Source organism: Pavona decussata, unplaced genomic scaffold, assembly GCF_977016875.1.
Source record: "Pavona decussata unplaced genomic scaffold, jaPavDecu1.1 SCAFFOLD_380, whole genome shotgun sequence".
Classification (NCBI taxonomy): Eukaryota; Metazoa; Cnidaria; class Anthozoa; order Scleractinia; family Agariciidae; genus Pavona; species Pavona decussata.
Genome location: NW_028145754.1, coordinates 331,439 through 354,497, shown reverse-complemented (window position 1 = coordinate 354,497; position 23,059 = coordinate 331,439). Strand labels below are relative to the sequence as shown.

The following is a 23,059-nucleotide window of genomic DNA, read 5'->3' as shown; positions in this document are numbered from 1 at the left end:
GCATTCAAATTGTCTTTATTGTATTTAAACACAAGAGGCTTAAATCAAGCGCGTAAGTAGAGGCAGGATTTTCGTTGGGCACATAATAGGTGGTTTGCATTGCCGCCATGTTAGTGAACAAAACAGAAGAGACTTTGTTCATATAGTTTGAATTAAAATAAAAGGTAAGTCCCAAAAGAGAAAAATCGTATTGTTCCTGTACACCAACATGGCCGCCATGACGTCACATGCAAAGCATCAATAGCAAGGCTGATGTTATATTTCTGCAAGAAACTTATTCTACGAAAAATGTGGAAGAAAAATGGAGATCTGAATGGGGTGGCAAAATTTGCTACAGTCATGGTTCCAGTCACTCTAAAGGCGTTATGAATCTTTTTAACCCAAAACTTGATTTTCAGACTGCCAGCATAGTTGCGAACAAAAAAAGGGAATATTTGCTAGTTGAGGTTACCATTTATGACTCTACCTTTGTATTATGTAACGTTTATGCTCCTAATGACATTTCGCAACAAAAAAAAAATCTTTACAAAGCTAAGCAATAACCTTCGACCTTACTCCGATAAGCAAATTATAATGGGTGGCGATTTTAATTGCGCCCTGACAGGTGCTAATAAAACAGGCGGAAATTCAGTGGACACAAAGAAAACGGTGCTTCAGGAAATAAATAATAAGTGCAATATTTTGAAACTACAAGATATCTGGAGATATTTATATCCTAATCAATCTCAGTATACATAGCATAACAATTCGTTGAAAATTCAATGTCGGTTGGATTTTTGGTTAATTTCTAAGGACCTCATACCAGTTGTGTCTGCGACAGAAATCACAAACCCTACTTTCTCTGTTCATTCTGCAATTTTACTTGACTTGCAATCCAATAAATATGCTAGACGAGGCCTGGGATTCTGGAAATTGAATAACTCATTGTGAAAATTTTATATCCGAACTCACTAGCAAGATTCCTGATTTTAAATTTACTTGTTCATGATTAAGATGAAAGTAAGAGGATTTTGTGTTCAATATTCAAAGCGAATGAGCAGAAATTGGAGAAATAGAGAACAAGAACTCCAAAAACAGATTGACCATTTAATGAACGAGCTAAAAGCCAACAGATCCAAGGAATATATATTTCTAACCTTTACCGTCTGCGATCTGAGCTGAATAATATTATTGAATACAAGACAAAAGGTGCTATCGTTAGGAGTAGGTCACGCTGGCATGAAGAAGGTGAAAAATACCAAGTACTTGTTGAACTTAGGAAAACGCAAACACCCTAAAAGTTACATCGCAGAACTCAAACGAAACGGTGGGGGAGAAATCACTGATCCTGACAAAGATCTTTTTATTCTTCTTTATACACTACTCCCCACAGCACTGCAACATATGAAACATTTGAACAATTTTTTGGAGGTACCACTTTCCCGAAACTTGATCAATCTCAACAAGATACGCTGTAGGGGCGTCTTGCCAATGATGAATGCTATAATTTATTGAAACAATGTGCGAAAGGCCTATTTTAGGTGAAGAAATGATAGGCAGTTTCAATTACGCTCTCCAACGGGGCCAAATAAATATCACTCAGAGCCAAGGGATTATTAAAGTAATTACGAAAAAGAAAAAAGGCAAATCCTAACTGGAGAATTGGAGAACTCTGACATTATTAAACGAGATTACAAAATTGCTACAGAGACAATAGCCCACAGAATTGTTACATTTCTTCCTGATTTAATCTCCGAGGACCAGACAGGGTACGTAAAAGACCGAAATATTGGACAAAATATCAGAGTCATCACGACCTTATAAAAGTCAAAGAGATTGAAAATATACCTGGCATAGCACAATTTTGAAAAGAATAAATGTAATTCCGAGTAAATGCATTGTGTCAATAATATGGACAACAGATGCAAGGAAAGTTAACGTTGGTGTACTTAATTGTTACATTTCAATATGATACTATATCATCTTCAGATCAAGGTGACAACAGTAGCTATGATTTAAATACTGAACGATAGTAAATTAGCAATTCAAAACATGCACATGAAAATACAAAACAAGACGTTAATATCAGGGCCCAGTTGTTCAATTGCCCGATAACTTTATCCGCTGGATAAGGCACTATTCAGGGTCTAAAATATACTTCACGTTCAACGTTGTCCAAGGTTTCCGTACACTCCTCAACTTAACTGTGGTTAAAGTGTGCATATTCGCTTGTACAAGAGGAAATACTGAAATCTTTTCTCAGATGTCGGATAGTGACTTATCCACAGGATAAAGTTATCCGGCCTTTGAACAACTGGAGCCAGAAGAATAGGCTTAGTTCTCTGCTAGCTTTTAAACCATTGTTCAAAGATAGTGCTGAGCGCTTGATATGGTAAGCTTCTTTGTAAAGTAGTAATTTCCGATTATCATCGTTGTCTATTATCTTTGTGTTAACACGCACGGCATGGGTGAGATATTCTATTTTCATTGCAATAGAGAGTGGCTTGTTATTAAAAAACAATGTCCGGTACCTTCCATAAACCTTGTATGTGTTTGATCTGATCACAGTAGCGCAGATGTTTATATATAGCGCTATCTTTGTCAGTGGTCGCATGTTCTTGTGTTTGGACAAGGAAAGTTTTGTTTGTTTTGCCGATGTACGAGGAATTGCAGCCGGGGCAAGTGAATTTGTAAACAACATTTGATTTGCTTAGTGGCGGTGTTTTGTCTTTAGCACAATTTACCGCCTTCAAAAAAAGCTTTTGATATGCTAAATTGGGATTTTTTATTCAGGACACTACAAAAGTTTAATTTTGGGCCTCAAATCCAAAAATGGTTACAAGTGTTTTATAGTAACTGTTGTGTGATGAACAATGGATATGCGTCAGAATTTTTTAATCCTCAGAGACGCACTCGACAAGGATGCCCACTTTCCGGTGCCCTTTTTTCTCTGTGCACAGAGATATTCGGTAACGCTATCAGACAAGGCATGAACATCCGTGGAATACAGATTTTTGACAGAGGATTTAAGTGACACTTTCTCTAAGAACGGTCCACTGCGTTTCGGGTCGGAAAAAAGTTTGCCCTCAAACTTTGCCCAGTAAATGATCTTGGGTCGTATGCTAATGAAATGAATTTAGTTTTTGGAAATACGTTAAAATAGATTTTTTACAGGTCTCAACAGTCAGAGCGGTCGAGGACCTAAATTTGGGCGTGGCGAAAATAGAAAATTGCATAAAATTGATGAGCTCGCTGCTCGAAAACCAGGAAACGCCACAAAAATTCATTATAATTCCTAAGTTAAGTAATTCTTCAAAGGTATGAAATGCATATTTATTTGGATTTGTTTTAATTTTTAGGGTCACAAAAATTAATATTAGTAACCTTCATTAAAACGCTTTCTGAAAACCGGTAAAAGTACCCTGTCTTTGCTGGCATTTATTTCACAAGTCCAGACCGAACTATTCTAAATTCCAACTGAACTTTGCTAAACAGATGTTAGAAAGCACAGAAATATAAAAATACCTTGCGCTTTTTATCTTCCTTGATCACAGCGACTTCGCACTTTTGGTGCTTTTGCGAATATGAAACCGGCATTATGCAAATGAGGTTGTTGATCAAATTCAGATTGTTATAAAACAAAACATTCTTAATCGCTAAATTTTACCATTCTAAATTAACCACACCAAAAAACACACAAAATAACACGCATAAACGGTTTTAACCGTTTACAAATGCCTTAAATTGGTGAATAATTCGGCCCCGATTTTATGACACTTTGTGGGGAATTTTTATGCAAATTAGTCTGTCTGCTAAACAGTATTTAGGTTCTAAGAAACTTATTTCCATTATTATTATAATTATTGTTAGTATTATTTGTTTTTCCATTTTTGCATGTTTGCTTTGTTGACGCCATTCAATTGGTATTCATTGCTTGAAGGTCCTTTAGGAAGTAAAACATTTCGCTGAGTTTGGCCTACTGCCATCTGAATTAATCACAAATCACTGAAATTGACAAGCAGACTAGAAGGAGGATGCCGGCCTGTACATTCCTCCACGTTAAGTGCCTTTCTCAATATATAGATAATATAAACTTCTGCACCACACCACGAAAAAGATTTCGGTGGTCTAGAAGTTGTTTTAGCCATTTGTCTTTTGAAGTGCAAGTTGTCATTCTATTACAGTTCGCAAAAAATTTCCATGTAGTAATAAGAAAAAATTGAATTCGCTTTAGTAAAACATGTGATTTATTAATTTTCAAAAGCTGGGCATTATCAATATGTTGCTCAAATTGAATTGATAAGAACTTGTACATGAAAGCCGGAAGGAAAAACAAACTGCACAGAAAAAGAAAGATTTCCTAGGAAGCGAGGGAAGGATAATCCGTCTATCCGTCCGTCGCGATGTGTTCCGGTTGCAATCCCGGCGGACTGGTGTCTCGCTCTGAGAGTTTCACTCCAGGCCCTTCGACGCAAATGCCAAAGCTTCTAACCTGTGCTTTTTGGTGTAGTTAATATTTGTAATGTAATGTCTCATTGTTTCAGTGTAATTATTTTAAAGTCATTATTACTGAAAATTCAACACGAGCTTTCCTCCTAGAGAAAGATAATCAAATCCCACATTAAGGAGCATCAGTACAGTATATTGTTGCTGTGTTGTTTATAGCGTAAGTGTAATTTTAAAACTACTCCAAGCTAGTTGACAGGCAGTCCACTAAAATACCATAAATCCTCGAAAAAGTGCTACCTCTCGAATACGCGCCCCCAATGTGTCCTGGAAATGTTCGCCATAATTCCATTCCATACCATTTAGAGCACCCTTGGGACACTGAAGGTGTCATTACCAGCTCAAAAAGGACGGCAGGGAAAATCTGAAATTTGAAATAAGTGCCCTGGACCCTCAACTGGCATGAGGTTAGAAGCGTGGCTTAGAATTTGAACTTGACGCTTATGAGAAACAATTACATGTACTTTATTGCACATGTATTTCATTGAACATAAACAGCTCGTTTACGACTTACCCTCAAATTTGAATCTGCATTAAAGAGTTTTGTAGCCCAATCCACGTCCCGTATTCCTTATTCCCTTTATACAAATTTCTCGATCCTTGACGTCAAGACTTGGGTAATAAGGGAAATTGTGCATTCCGAAACAAGATGTCGTGCTTCCTCTCACGTTCGGGGATTTGTAGTGATTCAAGAGGCATTTCAGGTTTCTTTAATTTGCTTCATTGCACTGAATCAATAGAAAGCCACCTTGCGTCTGTTCATTTATCGCGAGAAACTATAACGGAGGGAGAGCTAATCCTGGCCAGGGCTGGCCTTTTTGATTTGGAACAGACCGTCGTAGAACAAATGTCGGTATGCGCCAAACATAGGCACACCTTGGGGAAGTTCTGGCGCCCGAGAACAGCATGCCAGTATCCCGCTCATCAGGGACGTCCTGGTAGGAGCCAGAAGGGGGCAAAGAGCCGGTATTCTGTTACTCTTGAGATGTCTAAGGCTATTCATCAAATGTATGGTGTCCTTGTCCAAATCGGTTCAGGTGCGTACATAATAGTTACTTCCTTGTGACCGTTCTCTTACATAAAATCAGTTATAGCAAACTGACTTTTATTTATGATGAAGAACTTCAAGTTGGTGTTGAATTTTTCTAGGATTTAATTTTGCAACATGTTTAGAGTGAAAATGTGGCGGGGAAGTGTGCCTAATTCGAGCTCCCTGTCTGAGATTTTTTTCTCACGGCATTTGCCGGTATTTTCGTTCAGTTTGTTGGCTTTTACAATTAGCGTCTAATTGAATTATCTACCTCTGTTTGTAATTGAATGATCTTCGCTTTTCTCCCTGTTTTATTTTCTTCTTTCGCACACGCGGTAAAGTTCCCAAAACAAAGACCCTCGTTTAATACCTTTGGATGTAGCAGCCTTTCCTTTTTGCTCTTGCTGGTTTCACACTAATATTGCGACAGAATTGGAAATGTAGAGGCATTCTTGACATCTCATTATGTTTTTGAAATATCGGGTTCTTTGGTACACAGTATGTGATATGTTATTGGCCATCTCTTTTCTTTGCATATGATATTCTCCAAAAATGGGCGTAAAAAAATCGGGTGGAAAGGAGTAAAGGAAGAGCAAAGAAAAAAAAACAAGGCGCGCTCGAGTTTATCCCCTTCCCCAGTCCCTCCTCGGTTTATTAACCTAAAGTAGCCCTTGCGGAGCAGAAAGATACCTGTCGTGTTTTAGATAGTTCTTTACTTTAGGAGGTCTCTGTGAATATAATGAAAATTGTCCAATTTTATCGCCTTCGGGGGGTTAAGGGCACCCCCACTCTACCCCCCCCCCCCCATATTGCGTATCAAAACGAAATTGTACTGAAACATCCCCCGATAAAAAAATGTTCATGTGGTATTTTCACATATGCTTCTTAGACTGCGTAGCGCAGTAGCCCGAACATGAGAAATAAGTCCGAAGTCAGTTGTAGAACCTTCCTTGAGTAATTTGACTTTCTTTTTGATCAAATAAGTTATTTGCAAAAACTGCCGCAACCAACACAATGCCTCTGTGAAAGAAATGCCTTGGATCTTCCGTGCAACTTCGGAAAAGGAATCTGTACAAACGTCCAATCCAGGAGCGAGGTGAGTTATTTGTTGCGCACGCTTTGGGAGCCTCAAAAAACATATTAATAGCTACAATCCTGGACAATTGAAATAAAAAATTAAGACCTTTTTAACTCGTGAATGCGCGCATGCGCAATGAACGAGTTATAGCGATAGCTGGCTTTTGACTTGGTCGATCAGTCGATCAGTCGGTTTTATCGTTAACTTTCGGGCGTGCGCAGTGAGTGAGTTTCAAATTCAATTAGTGGGAAAAACACGCGAACATTTATTGTTCACGGCGCATCAGGAAATTCTTATTCAATATGTAGAGAATAATTTGACGATCATTTAGTGCAAGAATGGCGATTTTTCGTTCAATCTGAGCAAAGTTTCAAGTTTTTTCAGTTTTTCAGAAAGTCCGGGGTCGTAAACTCAATTAGTGAAAAAAAAAAACGTGAAAATTTTTTTCACGACGCGTCAGAATTCTCTCATTCATTCTGTAGAGAATAATTTGACAATCATTTTAGTGTAAGAATGGAGATTTTTCGTTGAATCTGAGCAAAGTTATAGGATTTTTTCGTTTTTTTCTACTAAGTGCGGTTTCTTTTAAGAATTAAAAATAATTTAATTTTAAAATAATTTAATTAAAAAATAATTTAATTTGTCAGTTTTCACGCGAAAGCGGAACGTGCCATGTCACGCATCATTGACGTCGTAAACAAAATTATGCAAATTTCTGGTGAAATGAACACTTTAAGATCTTGTCAGCTTTCACAGAGGTTTCAAAGGGAAAAAATGTTTCATTTTCGAAATTTACAACTGGTAATTTATGGGAAAGCAAACGGACGCGGTCGATAAATAATTCTTATTTAGCAAGAGCTTGTCATAGTTCATTATTTTTACTTGATGATTACGTGGACTGAACTCCAAAGGAAAAATTTCACGGCATGAAATGTAATGCGATACTTTGTTGAACAGATTTCCCTTTGTGAGATCGGCTTGCCCTACAGTAATTTTGTAATTTAAATTCCCAAAAAAACTTCACTTGCCCATCGGGCAAGTGATGGTTAGAATCCACTAGTCCGATCGCAAAATCCAGTAGCCCTGGACTATCGGGGACACGAATTTGCATGACGTAGCTGCACATGGCGTGCTTCTATGAACTTTGAATCAGAGAAAACACGTGATTTTTTTTTAATCGGCGCATCAGAATACAAGAGTACAATGATGGTTATTTTTCGTTACATAATCGGGCAAAGATATAGTTTCTTTTAGCTTTCAAGGAAGTTTCCGTAGCCGTCTAAATTTCAATTACTATGTGTCATCTGCATTCACGAGTTGGCTCACAGGAGCCTTTGATTTTTTTCAGTGATTGAAACATGGCGCGTTTTGCTTTGCACGCAAATTCATACTGATTGATTTAGAGGGGAGAATGAGGGACCAATTTTTTTTCTTTTATTCTGCCCAAGACATAACTCAAAATAAAGCACAAAAAGAAGGTTGACCCCCTCCAAATTACACATTTAAAATCGATTGAGTTTCGAGATGGAGATGACCAAGGTAGTAAAGTCTACATTTAAACTAATTCACTCCCTTTTGATGCACTTATACTTTTTACAGCAAGCACATGCAACCGAAAAGGAACACACCCCGTCTATTTTTTTGTACATAAGTACACTAAAAATGCCGTTGTTCCAATTTTGCTGGCTCTCAATTAAAATTAATTTTTCATTTTAAGGCCTTACAAAGAAGCAGCATCAGCTCAACTCCAGTCTTCAATGTACTCAGCCATAACACCCTGTGTTTTGAGGCGGGGATGCAGCTCTGATGAAACTTGGACGCCTTCAGCCTTGCTTGCGTTTGACGATAGCATGGAAATGGACGAATTTGGATTAACTGAAGAAAATAATGGAGGGCCAGTGCAAGTTTTCAATTCCTGCATTGACAGCCTTGCCGATGCTGCAAGAAAGCCTAAAATCGATCCCCTGGAGTCACAAGTAGCTTGCTGGGAAAGGGGAAAGTTGCCCCAAAGCTGAAAGATCAGCAGTTGTCCAGAAAACAGAGCAGGTGTGTCAGTTGTTGTGTGATGTAATAGCGCCCAATGATGGAGAGCAATTGTTCCAGGCAGTAATAGATCAACACAACAATAAGACTGAAATTGGTGGTGTCGGCCTGAAAGCCCTCGTTGTTGCATATCAAAATGCCCCGTCCAGGTCTGTAAAAACACAAATACTGAGTATCTACGCCGATCGATTCACAAAAAAAGAGCTTAAAGAAATCCATAAGCCATTTGAAGATCTCTCTGAAAGGCAAATAAAGAAGGCAAGAGCTCAAGCGAAGATTGAAGGACTCGGAATACCTGTTGAAAGATTACCGCGACACAGAATCCGTGTGGATCAGCGCCAACAGACCATTTCTTGGAGTTTAGCATGCGGCCATATTACTACCAAGATGTAGCTTACGGTACTCGCACCCTTAAACTTGAGAGTGGGGAAGAACTTGTTATGCCTAACGTCGTCCGCACAGTGGCCAGGTGCACTATCATTAACCAATACCTTGAACATTGCAAGGAAACTGGATTTAACCCGATCAGTAACTCCACCATGTGGAGAGTACTTGACGTCCAAGAAGCTTCACAGAGGAAATCATTGCGAGGTCTCGATAATACAGCAGCTGACGGTGCTGATGGTTTTAAGGATTTGCTAAGAATCGTAGACGAGCTAGAGCACGTTGGGGCAGCAAAAGACTGGTGTGAACAAGCTAGAAAGAAGCTTCGAGAAGGCAAGTTATATCTCAAGACTAAATACTGTGACCATTGCAGGGAGGATGGCAGCTCCTGCCCTGATCATTGTAGAGTCTTTGCTTTGAGCGATGCCAGTGACGCTGACTACCAGGACGCATGCAGCCACACCCATGACATGGCGTGCGCAGACTGCGAGAGCCTGAAAAGTATCGTGGAGGAAGTAGAAAGTGCCATTCCTAAGTACGAGGCACAGCTCGGAAAAGATCAAACAGACGACCTTCAGCATGACGCGAAGGGTGCCGCCTTTAAAATCTTTGAATGGAAAGCCCATATTTTACGAGCTCAGGATCAGGATCAAGCAAAGCAGCAAATTTTAAACTCCATAGAAGAAGATGAAGTGGTCATAGTAGTTGATTGGGCGATGAAGTTTACAGTCATGAAGTTTCGAGAGAAGCAGGCAGAGTGGTTTGCCAAGAGAGGAATCAATTGGCATGTGAGTAGCGTCATAACGAGACGAGAAGAAAGCCTTGAAGTAACCTGCTACGTTCACCTTCTTGACAGTTGTCGACAGGACTGGTTTGCAGTGCTATCAATCCTGGAGAACCTTCTTTTTACCATTAAGCTGCGACACCCAGGAATAATTAAGGCCTACTTGAGATCAGATGAAGCAGGGTGTTACCACAATAGCAAGCTGGTTTCATCCTTCCGAGAGCTCGGATATCGCCAGGGGATAGAGATTGTCAGATACGACCACTCCGAACCTCAATCGGGAAAGGACATGTGCGATAGAATCTTGTGCCCGATTAAGGCAGCTATTAGAAGGTATTGTAACGAGGGTCATGATGTCGTATCTGCACAAGATATGCATACCGCTTTGAAAGAGAGGCCAGTTAAGGGGACGACAGCGACGGTATGCGCTGTCCAAGAGCAATACACAACGCTAGAGATAAGGAAGATTCCGAACTACAGCAATCTACACAATTTCGAGTTTACTAAAGAAGGCCTACGTGTCTGGAGAGCGTTCAATGTCGGTCCTGGGAAGTTTATTCCATGGAATGACATTGTAATTTGTCCGCAGAGAAAATCAGATCTCATGGAGAAGATCCCATTCTTAGTTACTACTGTTCGCCAGTTCACGTCAAAAGAGCAAAGCAGAGCCGATCTTAGTGAGGACAAGCTATATGAATGTCCCGAGCCAAGCTGCAATGAAGAGTTTCAAAGTCGGTCGGACCTAGACCTCCATATGAATATGTTTGGTCATCAAGAAATCCCGCGACAGCCTGGGAAGGAGTGTCTGTATGATAAGCTAAGGAGAGACTGGGTCAGCCACTTCCAGACATTAACAATACAAGGGAAAGGATTGACAGGAGCATCAGCAGCGGTGAAAGAATCCCTTTCAAGTACCCCACGATTACTGAAGGGCTGGGCACTTCACAAGAAGTGCAGAGGGGCGAGGTTTCCGGAAAAGGTTCGGCGGTATCTGATACATAAGTTTAATATTGGGCAAGGCACTGGCAGGAAAGAAGATCCAGCACAGGTTGCTAAGGATATGCGAACGGCTTCCACAATAGACGGAGAGAGAATGTTCGATAGAACGGAGTGGCTCTCTAAGTGTCAGATTCAAGGTTTTTTCTCGAGGTTATCAGCAAGCATCAAGCAGGGGCACCAGATGGACACAGAGCCTACAGAAAGTGAAAAAGAGGATACCGACGCAGAAGAGCTGGACGATCTGGTAGAGGAGTACGCTTGCGACATAGATGAGGAACGTCTAAGAGATACAACAGAGGTAGTCCTGGGGAAAATAGGCCTGACCCACCCAATCCTGTACGATATTTATGATTTGTGCACCTTGTCAAGAGATGGGAAGCTACCAAGTTTCAAGGTTCCGATGCTTCGAGAGATGTGCAAACATTTTGATCTTTCAGTCCGATCCAAAGATACCAAGGCAGTCCTTCTTTCAAAAATGAAGGAAATGATCTTGGAGTGTAGTTGCAATGCAATGCCGAATAAGCAGTGAACAGTTATGTAATAACTGTGAAAGACAGGGACGAGATTAGGGAGCAACGGTCTCTGTAAACGTTTCAATTAACTAGCGCCGTATTTCTCAAGTAAAATTACGCGTTATATGCAATATATCAAACACGAGAAGGTGTGTTTCATCAGATATCCAAACACTGAGAAGTAGGTTGAAAAAACGAGGCACGAATGAGTTTTTTTAAACGACTTCAAATGATCAATAATTCAAGGCTAAAGTTAGCAAAATTTTATGGTAATTAGGAAATCATATCCAAACCACAGTCACACTAGTGATGTAAATGAGTTCCTAGGGGAACTTTCCTAAAGGTAACGTAACATCTTTTGGTGTTTTGTGTGGGACTTTCCGCGCAGATTGCAACAAATTCCCACCATTTTGAAACCGCGTCTTTCCTATGAGAAAAATTGGGCGCTCCAGCGCGCGCGCAAATGGTGCGCGGTCATTTTTTTTCCCGGTATTTATCGGACTTCACAAATAAAACACGTTATATGTAAAGCATATAGCATAACAGTCATTTTGAAGTAAGCTTAGAAGATTTTAAGGAGGGATCTTGTCTTTTCATTTGTTAACCGCGTTTTACAGTTTCAAAGCGCGGTGCATGCAAAGGTCATTGTTTATATGAGGAAATTGTCAGTATTACTGCCCCTGAAACGGACATTGATGTCAACGGAGGCCATTCCCGCTCAGATTCCAAAAGTTAGTAGCTACACGCCAGTAAGCTTTAATTGTACGGTGTTGAATATTGCTTATCATGTATGAGAATAAAGAGTAATAATGTATTCAAAGCAGTGGTGAATGGAATCAATTTGGAGAAAATTAGGAAGTTAACTGAGGAGTTTAAAGGACCTTGACCTATAAACTTCTCCAGTACAGGAGTTATGTCGTTAAAATGCCGCATCCGGCAAAAGAAAACTTTCTTCATCAAATTGTTCTGTACGTTGGTCGTAGATCGGGAAAAAATAAGATGGTTTTGTTAGCATTGTCGTTTTAGTAGTCATTTACCAAATAAAAAAGGCAATCAAGAAATAATCTAGAGTGAAACACAGAATCAAGTGTTGTCGATTTCAATGCAAATCACAGCATCCATTTAAAGCTGAATTGATCTTCACGTTTTTGATACCAAAAACGTGTACAAATTTTCAATAGTACTTTTCAAAAAATAAAAATCGACAGTAGGAAACAGCGAGATGAAAAATTTCTTTATATAGGACTAAGTTTCGTAGACAGCGCATTTAGCATATTAAGTGTTTACATTATTTTACATAGCATTCTAAACAATACTAAATAATTCATCAGTTTAAAAGCATTTTTAGACGGTTAAACCCGTTTATGCGTTTTAGTTTTGTGTGCTTTTCGGTGTAGTTAATTTAGAATGGCAAAATTTAGCGATTAAGAATGTTTTGTTTTATAACAATCTGAATTTGATCAACAACCTCATTTGCATAATGTGGGTGTCATATTCGAAAAAGCACCAAAAGTGCGAAGTCACTGTGATCAAGGAAGATAAAAAGCGCAAGGTATTTTTATATTTCTGTGCTTTCTAACATCTGTTTAGCAAAGTTCAGTTGGAATTTAGAATGGTTCGGTCTGGACTTGTGAAATAAATGCCGGCAAAGACAGGGTACTTTCACCGGTTTTCAGAAAGCGTTCTAACAAGGGTTAATAATATCAATTTTTGTGACCCTAAAAATTAAAACAAATGAAAATGAATATGCATTTCATACCTTTGAAGGACCACTTTACTTAGGAATTATAATGAATTTTCGTGGCGTTTCCTGGTTTTCGAGCAGCGAGCTCATCAATTTTATGCAATTTTCTATTTTCGCCACGCCCAAATTTAGGTCCTCGACCGCTCTGACTGTTGTGGCCAGTAAAAAATCTATTTTAACGTATTTCCAAAAACTAAATTCATTTCATTTGCATACGACCCAAGATGATTTACTGGGCAAAGTTTGAGGGCAAACTTTTTTCCGACCCGAAACGCAGTGGACCGCTCTTAGAGAAAGTGTCACTTAAAGTCTCTCAATATGCCGATGAACCCACCGTGTTTGTGTCAGACCTGTCTTCCGCAGAAAACGTGTTTAAATTGTTGCACGAGTTTCAAAAGTGTTCTGGCCTTTAGGTAAATCTGAGCAACACTGAAGGAATGTGGTTAGGTGCTAATCGGCATAACAAAACAAAAAATTTTGGAACTGCTTGGCCTTCAGATTTTGCACCTGCGCTTGGTATCCATTTTTCAAATTATATAGTCTCTTTTCAGAAAAACTTTGAAGAAAAGCTTACCTCAATGCAAACCTTGTTAAATTTATGATATCCTAGAAACCTTTCATTATATGCATAGCCTCATAACCATCTTAAAAAGCCTTGCATCATCTAAACTTGTCTATAATACATCTATGCTTTCATTTCCCCATAAATTTATTGACACAGTTGACCAATTTAAGTTATTAGGAATTTTCTATGGAGGAAAACAGTTAAAATAAAGCATACAACTATGATAGGTCCAAATGAAAAATGAGGACTTGATACACCCGATGTTGGAATAATCAACAAGTCTCTCAAGGTAATGTGGATCAAGCGGTTAAATGAAAGCACCCCTGCTGCTAGTTGGTCTCATATTCCTAAAGGAATATCTAAACTGAGCCTATAGGTGGTCGTTTTTTATTCCAACGTAACTTTGATCTAAAATATCTTTCTAGTGATTTATCACCATTAACTTTTTTACGAAGAAGCTCTAGAGGCTTTGCAAGAAATAAACTGTCGTAGCCCTGAACTCAAGTAACAAATATTGAATGAAAAAATATGGAATGACAGGTTTATCAGAATTGAAGGCTTTACTCTATCTACTATAAACAGTGGCATGAGGCAAGTGTGACTACAACTCGCGACGTCTTCCATGGAAGCTCTTTCTTAACCTTCAACGATTTTTCATCTAAATTTTCAATAAAGACAAACTTTCTAAGATACCATGGATTATGCCACGCATTCCTTAAAAAATGGATCGAAAAAATTGAAGACGAAAAATGAAGATAAGTTAACAAAAGACACGGTAACACCATTAAACAAAATTTGTTGCAAGTTGGCCAGCCAGTTTGACGTAAAGATGAAATTTGAGGCACCCACTGCCGAAAAAAGAATGAATGAAAAATGCTGGCTTTGGTGAGCAAAGAACAAGTCTTATTCACAGTATCCCTTTTAAAGTCATAAAAGATACTAGACTTGCTATGTCTCAATTCAAGATTGCACATTACATCTTGCCCACTAATGCCACCTTGTTTAGAGATGCGCTTATCTCAAGTAAACAGAGCCATTTCTGCACCGAGAAACAAACTTTAAAACATCTTTTTGCTACTTGTTCTTAGTGCTTGCGTTCTTTTTGGGCCGATTTTACAAATTGGTGGAACACAAAAAATTCAGAAGCAATCTCCTTCTCTGCCCCATCCTTCGTCTTGGCTTAAACCTCTGCATGATTTTAGCCAAATACGATATTTATACTGCATCAAGGACAGAGGAAGCATACATCTGGCAAGCTTTCTTTGCCTTTCTTATAAAGCTATCTTTATATGGAAAAACATAAATCTAAATTCCAAGTGAAACTTTGAACATTTTTTTTCTGTGAGCATATAATGCGGTTCTATGCGATCAGTATTGTAAATACTATTGTTTTTGTAAATGCGGTGCAAATTGTAACGTAAATGTAGTGGTTTTTTTTTCTGCAATATAAATGATAAAAAATGTATTGTATTGTTTTGGTACAATAAAGTGTTAAAAAAGAAAAAAAAAAGATATGCAAAATAACTAAAGACAATAAATTAAGGCAGTTTTTGTTTAAGCTTCTGCATAGGATAACTTTTACCAAGCGAGAACTGAAACGTTTTAAAATTACAGCCGACGATCAATGCACTCAATGTTCAAAGCAAGACTCTATACTCCACACCTTTTTGCACTGTCCTGTTACGTTCTCAATCTGCACTGATATCTTGAATAGGTTCAATAATGTGAGTAACTTAAATCTTACTCCCCTGAATGAACAGATTATTTTCCATATAAAAGATGAAAACTGCAAGCTGACGAACGCCCAAGAACGCAGACTGGATATTCTCTTGTTATACACAAAATATTATCTATACACTTGTAAAATGCTTTTTAAGACGCCCAACTCTGTAGAATTACAGAGGAAAATTGAATGCCAATGGAAAACTGAAAACTGCTCTTCTGTTTGATGGCAACCCTCGCCGTCCTGATCATTGTTATCTTTTTGTTATTGATAGCTCGTGCTTTTTGTATAGTATGCTGTAATGTTATTAGTTGACTTTGTTCATTATGTATATTGTTGTGTTCATTAAAAAAAACCCAACTGCTTTGTTGCATTACTGTTATGCTCTTTCATGTGGTAAATCTTTATATTAAAAGAAACAGCTGATCAACCGAAATTCAGCCAAGGATTATCCAAGTATTATGTATTGAAAAATCAAGGTAAATTAGTAGGTTAAAAAAATGTTTGTACATTTGAAACCACCAATCCTAAATGTTTTCCGCGACAGACAGGTACAATAGTTGCTCTATTTTGGTCGGCATAATTTCTCAGCACAGATAATGCGATGGATTACACATGTCTTGACTTTTACCTAGATTTATAATTATTACACTACAGCCAACCTCACTGAATGCCGTGTTCACCTTCCAGCTTCAGTTTGGGGGTGGTGAGTTGACAACTGTAGCGAAAGCTCAATTTTATGTCAAACAATCCCATCATCGGTCATTTAGTTCAAATGGAACGTTTTTTAGGTCACGTTCTGGGCCATTGGACTGGCTTTTTTGGTTAGAATCCATCCCACTATAATTTTAGGAAAGGGGGGGGGGGGGGGGGGTGGCTACCGATTTCTTGGCATTTGCACATCCCTGTCGTAATATACCTTAGTACCCCCTCCCCCTACACCCCTCGTGCATGCTCCATCTATTGCTTGATTACAATTTTCTCTAGCAGACGTTTTGTGGATTTTCAAATACCAAGAACAGCTTCAAGAATTCTCTTGCCTTCTTGATGGCATAGTAGTCTTATCACAAAAGTTTAATGATAATTGATTTAATGGAATACGTTTTACATAAATGATTACGACGTCGAATGAACAAATGAAAATTCTCCGCGGTTAACAAGTAAATGCAGGCAAAATTAAGATCATTTTTAAGACGTTCCTCTGTTAACAAAATTTTTCTCTAACGAAAAGCGTTTTTTCAAACCAATGGTGGAGACGTATGTATTGAAAACGTGTCCGTGTGAATAAAAACTCCCATAGCCTTGTTACAAGATACCTTTCTTCCGACGAGCGCTTCTGCTTTTGCCTGTGCTTCTGCTATGTTCTGCATTTGCTTCTCAATAGCTTGCTTTATGACATCCGTTAATATCTCCGTTCCAACTTCTGCTACGGCAGGTGGCACGCGTTTCTGTGTTCAAATTAAATGAAAGCAGTGCAGATATCGAGATAACTTAACTTAAACTTTATGATTGAAGGTAATGGTAGCAATTTAAAGTTATCCTTAAAAGTGTCTCAGCAGGTTTAAGGTTAAATTAAAAAGGGTCATGTTCTCTTTGTAAAAGTTGCACCAGAAAAAAAGCACGTATTTTACCATTCATTCTTCCCAATCGTGCAAGCCTAGAGTCAATAAGCTAGTTCACATATCTCGTCTTTTGGAAAACCCCTTTTTAAGATGGCATATCCATCAATAGCTGTCTCCAGTCATTATTAGCTGTTGCTTGAAAACATTAGTTGTTAACAGTATTGTAGCACCTAATTGCCCGGACGAGTCGCAAGTGATACAGGCAAATGTGAAATTACTCTGGACACTCACTTGAAAACAGCACCATAGTTTAACATCAGGTAACATGGTGTCAATTCCTGTGGGTAGCTGTCAAGCAGTTTTGTTACTAGCCATTCGGAAATGTTAATACTTGTTGTTAGCTGTTAACAGTTGTTAGTGTTTGTGAGTATTTGTGTATAACTAGTTTTTAGGAATTCTTTATGGATTTTGTCAGTAGTCCTTAATAGTCGTTGGTAGTTACTGCAGTCATTGGTAACTCTCGAAGGCTGTCATTGATCGGTTATATTAAATGTTCGTTATTTGTCACATAAACCTAGTTTAATGGTCTAACTCCCACGAGTCTGGTATACCCCATTGGTAGAACATCTGACCTAGCCAACTGGAATGTGATAGGTTGGTGTCCTGTTGGGAGAACTGGCATTTTGTTTCTCCAACTATGCCTATATGTCACTTCACTGAAACCAAACCCAAGACCTTGCGAGACTCGTGCAGGTCTCTGCCAATTGAGATATCAAGCGAACTGGGAGCTGGTTCTTTTCGAATTCGTAAATTCCGTCGAGGTGAAGTTATTGGAGTAGAATATATGAAATACGTACAAATATTTTAACAGCTGCGAATAAAAGATGAATATTAAGTGACTTATGACCATAGTTATTATGCACGCAACTTAAGTAGTTTTTCGAAAATAAAGCCTGAACAAAAATCCCATGACCTCTGCGATGTGGGTGCAGCGCTCTTTCAATTAAGCTGGTCATTTGTGAATTTGTAATTTTCCTGTCGAGGTGAAAAATCTTTTAAAAATACTAAATGTTGGTTGTTGTAAGTAACTGTTTAGAGTTGTAACTATGGGCACTCTTAACGCTGTTGTGTTTAGTGCAGTTAGCAGCATTAGCTGTTATTCGCTCATAATATTTTTTGTAAACTTGAATCTTCTTTTTGTCTATGAAATTGGCCGACCCTTGTAATCTTTTACTTGTTAACTTTAAGTTGTGTCGAACCTTATCTATAGAAAACATTTTTACGGTGTTTTGACTGAATCAAATCATTCTTAACTATACAAAGTGTAATTTTATCCCTCTTTACCTCTCGTTCATTGGATTTCTGGCTAGGCATTGCACTATCTGCCTCACTCTGTTGACTTGTGGTTTGATCCATGTTTTGTATGACAGGACTGTCGCTCATATTTTCAGGAGCATCGTTGTTGTTGGAGTCCAAATCTGAAGCGCAACGAGTAGAGTTAATAAGGTTCAACGGAACAATGAAGACATTCTCAAAATTAGGATTCATGAATGTGTGTTAACCAGTGCGCAAGCTTCCCAATTATACCAAATATAGGAATGTTACCGAAAATATCACCCGTTTATCACTGATTTGACAATCTTGATTTATCAGACTTCAGCTGCTGAGGGAAGTAGAACAGTCTATTCCCAGTGTTAGGTATTAGCAAGCTATAAAATATTATCTCCTTAATTATTATGTTTAAAGGAGCAAGCACAAACAACAAGGCCAGGAAGAAAGAAGAGTGGGGTAAGGTTTAATGAACCTTTTGTTAAATACTTCCAATGAGTTTTCCATTAGGTCATCATGAAATCGCTTTATATCGCAATATGTTCTACACTAATCAAGGAGGTACACACCTGTAAATTTTCTCTTCCGTACGTTCTTCGCGTTCGAGCAGTAGATTGCTATAAGCACACACCACAGTATGACAGGTACAGCTTTCATATCCCCAAACTTGATCGCAGACTGCAACGGATAGGAAATTTCAGTAAATTAGTCGGCTGGGAGATCACCCAAACTACTTCCAATGGACTAATTGCGTCATATCTTCAACCTTCCTGATCATGAGAGAGGGTGGCAGAAAGGGTCCACTCTGACTTTAAGCATCAGTAGCTTAGAAATGGTCTAAGATTGATCTGGTAAAAGTTTAGCACGGCATGGGGCTAACTACGTGAAATCATGTTCCAATAGTTTTCAAACTTGCTCACGATTTACTTATTAAATGTTCGTTTTTATATTATTTACGTGTTTCGCTTGGAACAAAAAATTTTGGTTGGACAAATCCAGATATCTAAGATCGTGGTTGCAAGTAGGCTCGATTTTTTTCCGCCGCTCTCTCTAGTCCGGTCTTTGTTCCTCCCCAAGAAGAGAAGGAGCGCGGGCTCGTTTCCCGAACAGCGGCTGGAAATCGGGCTTAGGTTGCAAGGGAAGTTGTTAATAAAGGGAAGTAGCTTTTCACCGGCTATATAAGTTTCACTGCAAGTTGCAATGAACAGCCTTAATGCTCTGGATGCTGCGTAAGAGGCTAATAAGAGACTGAAGTCAATTTGGGAGAACTCGCACTTTTTATCGAGTATACATGTGTATAACTGAGGGATAAAATACATGGCCCCAGAGAATGTTCAAGTTTGTTCCAATGCCGTGCCTTCAAGAAATTATGTGGCTTATCATATGACGAAAAACATGATTATTCAAATTTTAACCGTAGGAGGAGGTTCTTCCGTTTGCTAGTCGGAAACCCTATAATCCGAATTCCCCCAACAGGAGTCGACACTGTGACCTTCCTTTACTAGTCTGGATTCCCTACCATTGAGCCAGAGGAAACTAAGCCATTATATCTGAGGACGTGGTGGACCATTATTGTTTTGAGGAAGGGGATATATAATCCATAGGTCACGAAGTCACTGTCAATGAAATTCTAAATTAATTCAGCTAAGTCAGCAATAATAGTCAAATTACCAGCTTTCAAATAAGAGTGTACTTTTGCCAGAATGGCAAGTGAGAGCCAAAACACATTTCTTCGGTGACTTTGTTCGTGACACTGATCGATAAGTTATTAACAATTCATTCTTTTATTTTGGCTGTTTTTCAATTTCTAAAACAGGGCAAAAATTGATCAGATATATCGACCTTCTCAATGTGGTGAGATAGCGCGACCAAAATTGAAGCCAAATTTGCCAAATATCTTGAGCGACTTGAACCGAGAAAGCAAAATACTTTCAAGCGGCTTTTGCTCAACCCTAGCTCTTAGGTAGTTCATTAGACAATCAAGGAGTGAATCTGAGCAGGATGACAAATGTTAAGCAATTTTATTTTAAAGCGCAGGTACTAGATTTATTCTCATCTCAAGAGGGTTTAAATTAATGTGCTGATTAAAAGCCACATATTATTGCCAAAATAACACTTCAGGAAGTCTATATTTCAAATATTTAATATGCGACAGATAAATGCTTATAAACATGAGTCAAATATTCGCCTCGTTTAAAAATGTGCCATGTATCAAGAGAGGAAACAATGTAAGGTTTGAAAGGTTTTGGAATAACTGTTGTAATAGTCTTTATAAGCATTTCATATTTTGTCATCTCCAAAAATTCATTTTTCAGAAGATTTTAACCCTATTAAGTTCAGGACGGGCTTTTTTTTACATCCCCTAACGTGAAGCGGGAAGTGGGGAAGGGGATGCGGCACGTAGTGACAATTGTTCAAAGCCGCCATCTTGGATTTCTCGATATGTCGTTAATTTTACTACTTCATTTGGAGCGGCAAGGATAAGGTATGCGTACGGCATTAATTAATGATATTCAACAAGGCAGTCTGAAAATGCTCGATATAGAATGTATGATCAAAGCTCAAAGAGTTATTTGCTTAAAGAAGTACATTGACGACTATTTTTTATTCTATTTTATTTTATTTATTCACCACGGCATACAATCATAGAAAGTTACAGTGAATAATAGACTAGGATGTTACATAAGTTTAGAGTGAATAATAATAGTAAAAGAAGAAGTAAAAAGTGGCGAGGAGACCTCAAGAAACCCCCTGGCTTATACTGAGAGGTCTCCTGGGAGATATGTTAGGACTGTAAGACTAGTAAAGACATTGTATTTAGATTTTTTAACATACGGTGGTAAGACTATAAACTAAGACATAACAGAGTCGGACGTTTCATACAATTAAGTGAGGAAATCAAGAAGCTTTCTTTTGAAGGTGGATAGACTAGGGGAAGACGTAATGGACGTTTTTCTTGGACCATTATTTGGGGAAAATAGGAAGCAGGTTTGTTCTGAAGTGTCAGTTTAACACGCGTAAGTTACCAGTCGCTCTTCCTGTGTTTTATAGCGAATGTCTTGATGCATGGTCCTTTCTCGTAAAGAGGAATGTTGTTACTTATGAGGATGTAATGAACCAAGTAATTTGGACTGAATAATAAGAATATACTTAGCCAAGGAAAATCCATGTATCAACTAGGTGATTTGGTATCAAAGGATCGTATTTTCCTTTAAAGCGAGAAAGTTATTAGAGCTCGGCTATCGCCAAGTCAATTGTTTTCGTTGATGGGTATTGTCAATGCTATACCAGGTGAATGGCGGTCTATCATCAAAGAAAATACGTTCACAGACCTGCACCCTTTCAGTGAAAACACTTTCCTTTTACCTGTATAGGGAGAGATAGTAGATCTTCTAAGCACATCCTCCAAAACTCTTTATAAGGAATTCTGCTCACACAAAGCTACCACACCTACTGCTCAAGCCAGACTAAATACTGAATACCTACATCTTTCAGTTGAATGGAAGAAAATTTATTCTTTACCTTTTAATGCTACTCTAGACACAAAGTTATGGTTTTTTTTTTAATATAAATTGTTTGCGTTTAAAATTGTGGACTCTTCCCTTTGCACCTTCTGTAAAAAAGAAGAAGAATCCCTCAAGCACCTACTGTTTTACTGCAAAATTGTTGATTTATTTTGGTAAGAGGTTCTATTATGGATAACTATTTATGAAGATGAAGTAGCGGAAATCTCCCTCATTGACGTGCCTCTTGCAATTGGTAAATTTGATATCGATAAAGATTTCAAAGCAATTAATCATATAGTACTTTTGCCGAACATTTAATATTTACTGGTGTTGGATAAAGTCCATCCATCCATGGATGTTGTTATAGGTAAAGTAGCAACTACTTACAATTTAGAACTTTTTATAGCAGACAAAAACGACGCTCTCTTAAAACATTAAACTAAATGGGAATCATTTATTTCTATCCTTTCTTGGGCCTCTTTCCCATGACTTGTATGAGCAAGTTTCCATGAATTTGAATTTATATTTATAAACATTTACTTTGGTCTCTGTTAAAGAGCAGTTCATACGGCCCTTTTTCCAGTTGTGCTTAATTTTGTAGTTTGCGTTGTCTTATCCATCGTAAAAGTAAATTTGTATTAATTAAAAAAATTACATATGGTACTGATTAACTTTTTTTTTTGTGATAATTATTGGCAGTTCTTTGAAGGATAAGACCAGTGTTGTATTTTGCCTTGTGGGTGTGTGGGTGTGTGTGTGTACATAAAACTATGAAATGTGAAGTATTGTAAAGTAAGTAATTATATCTCGATAAAAAAAAAATTGTCCTTAATCACAAAAAGTCGACCCGAATTGTTCTAAAATTGTCCAAAACAATCGGTAAGAGTCAAAATAATGTAACATATAAAGGTTTAACAGAACTAATATTAAACTTCGTTGTTTGTGCCAATCGAAATGTTTCCCAATCTTGTTTCCATAGAAACATCAAGTCACGTGCGCCATCTTTTTTATATTAAAACAGTTATGATTATTCAATGACGTTACAAATTGTTGTTTTCATAATAATGCAATACTCCTACTTTCTAAATCTGTGCAGTTGTAGTCAGATGCGTCAACACTACTTTCCAAAGATAAAAACAATTAAAAATATATCTTTTTCGTTCTAAATAGTTATAACTTTCCTCTCTTTACATGGTATTCTGTTAATATTTTCTGACCTTGAGTTTATGTTTTTTTGCCTTTCTATAGGGCTTATTATGGTGAACAACTTTAGACTCTTATGCCTTAAAGCGAAAAAGCAGCTACTAAGAACAAG

At 38.1% G+C, this 23,059-nt stretch overlaps 1 protein-coding gene across 1 annotated transcript in view; it reads right to left on the bottom strand.

Annotated features, from left to right (window-relative positions):
• Positions 1-23,059, bottom strand: part of LOC146452139 (uncharacterized) — a gene marked incomplete at its 3' end in the record, with an annotated part of 30,450 nt that overhangs the window by 5,480 nt on the left and 1,911 nt on the right. Inside the window, exons 2-4 of the mRNA XM_085098180.1 lie at positions 18,808-18,916; positions 18,254-18,387; positions 16,664-16,795 (exon numbers count right to left, since the gene is read on the bottom strand). Coding sequence (XP_084954306.1) covers positions 16,664-16,795; positions 18,254-18,387; positions 18,808-18,895 — 354 coding nt within the window. The remainder of the gene's footprint in view (positions 1-16,663; positions 16,796-18,253; positions 18,388-18,807; positions 18,917-23,059) is intronic.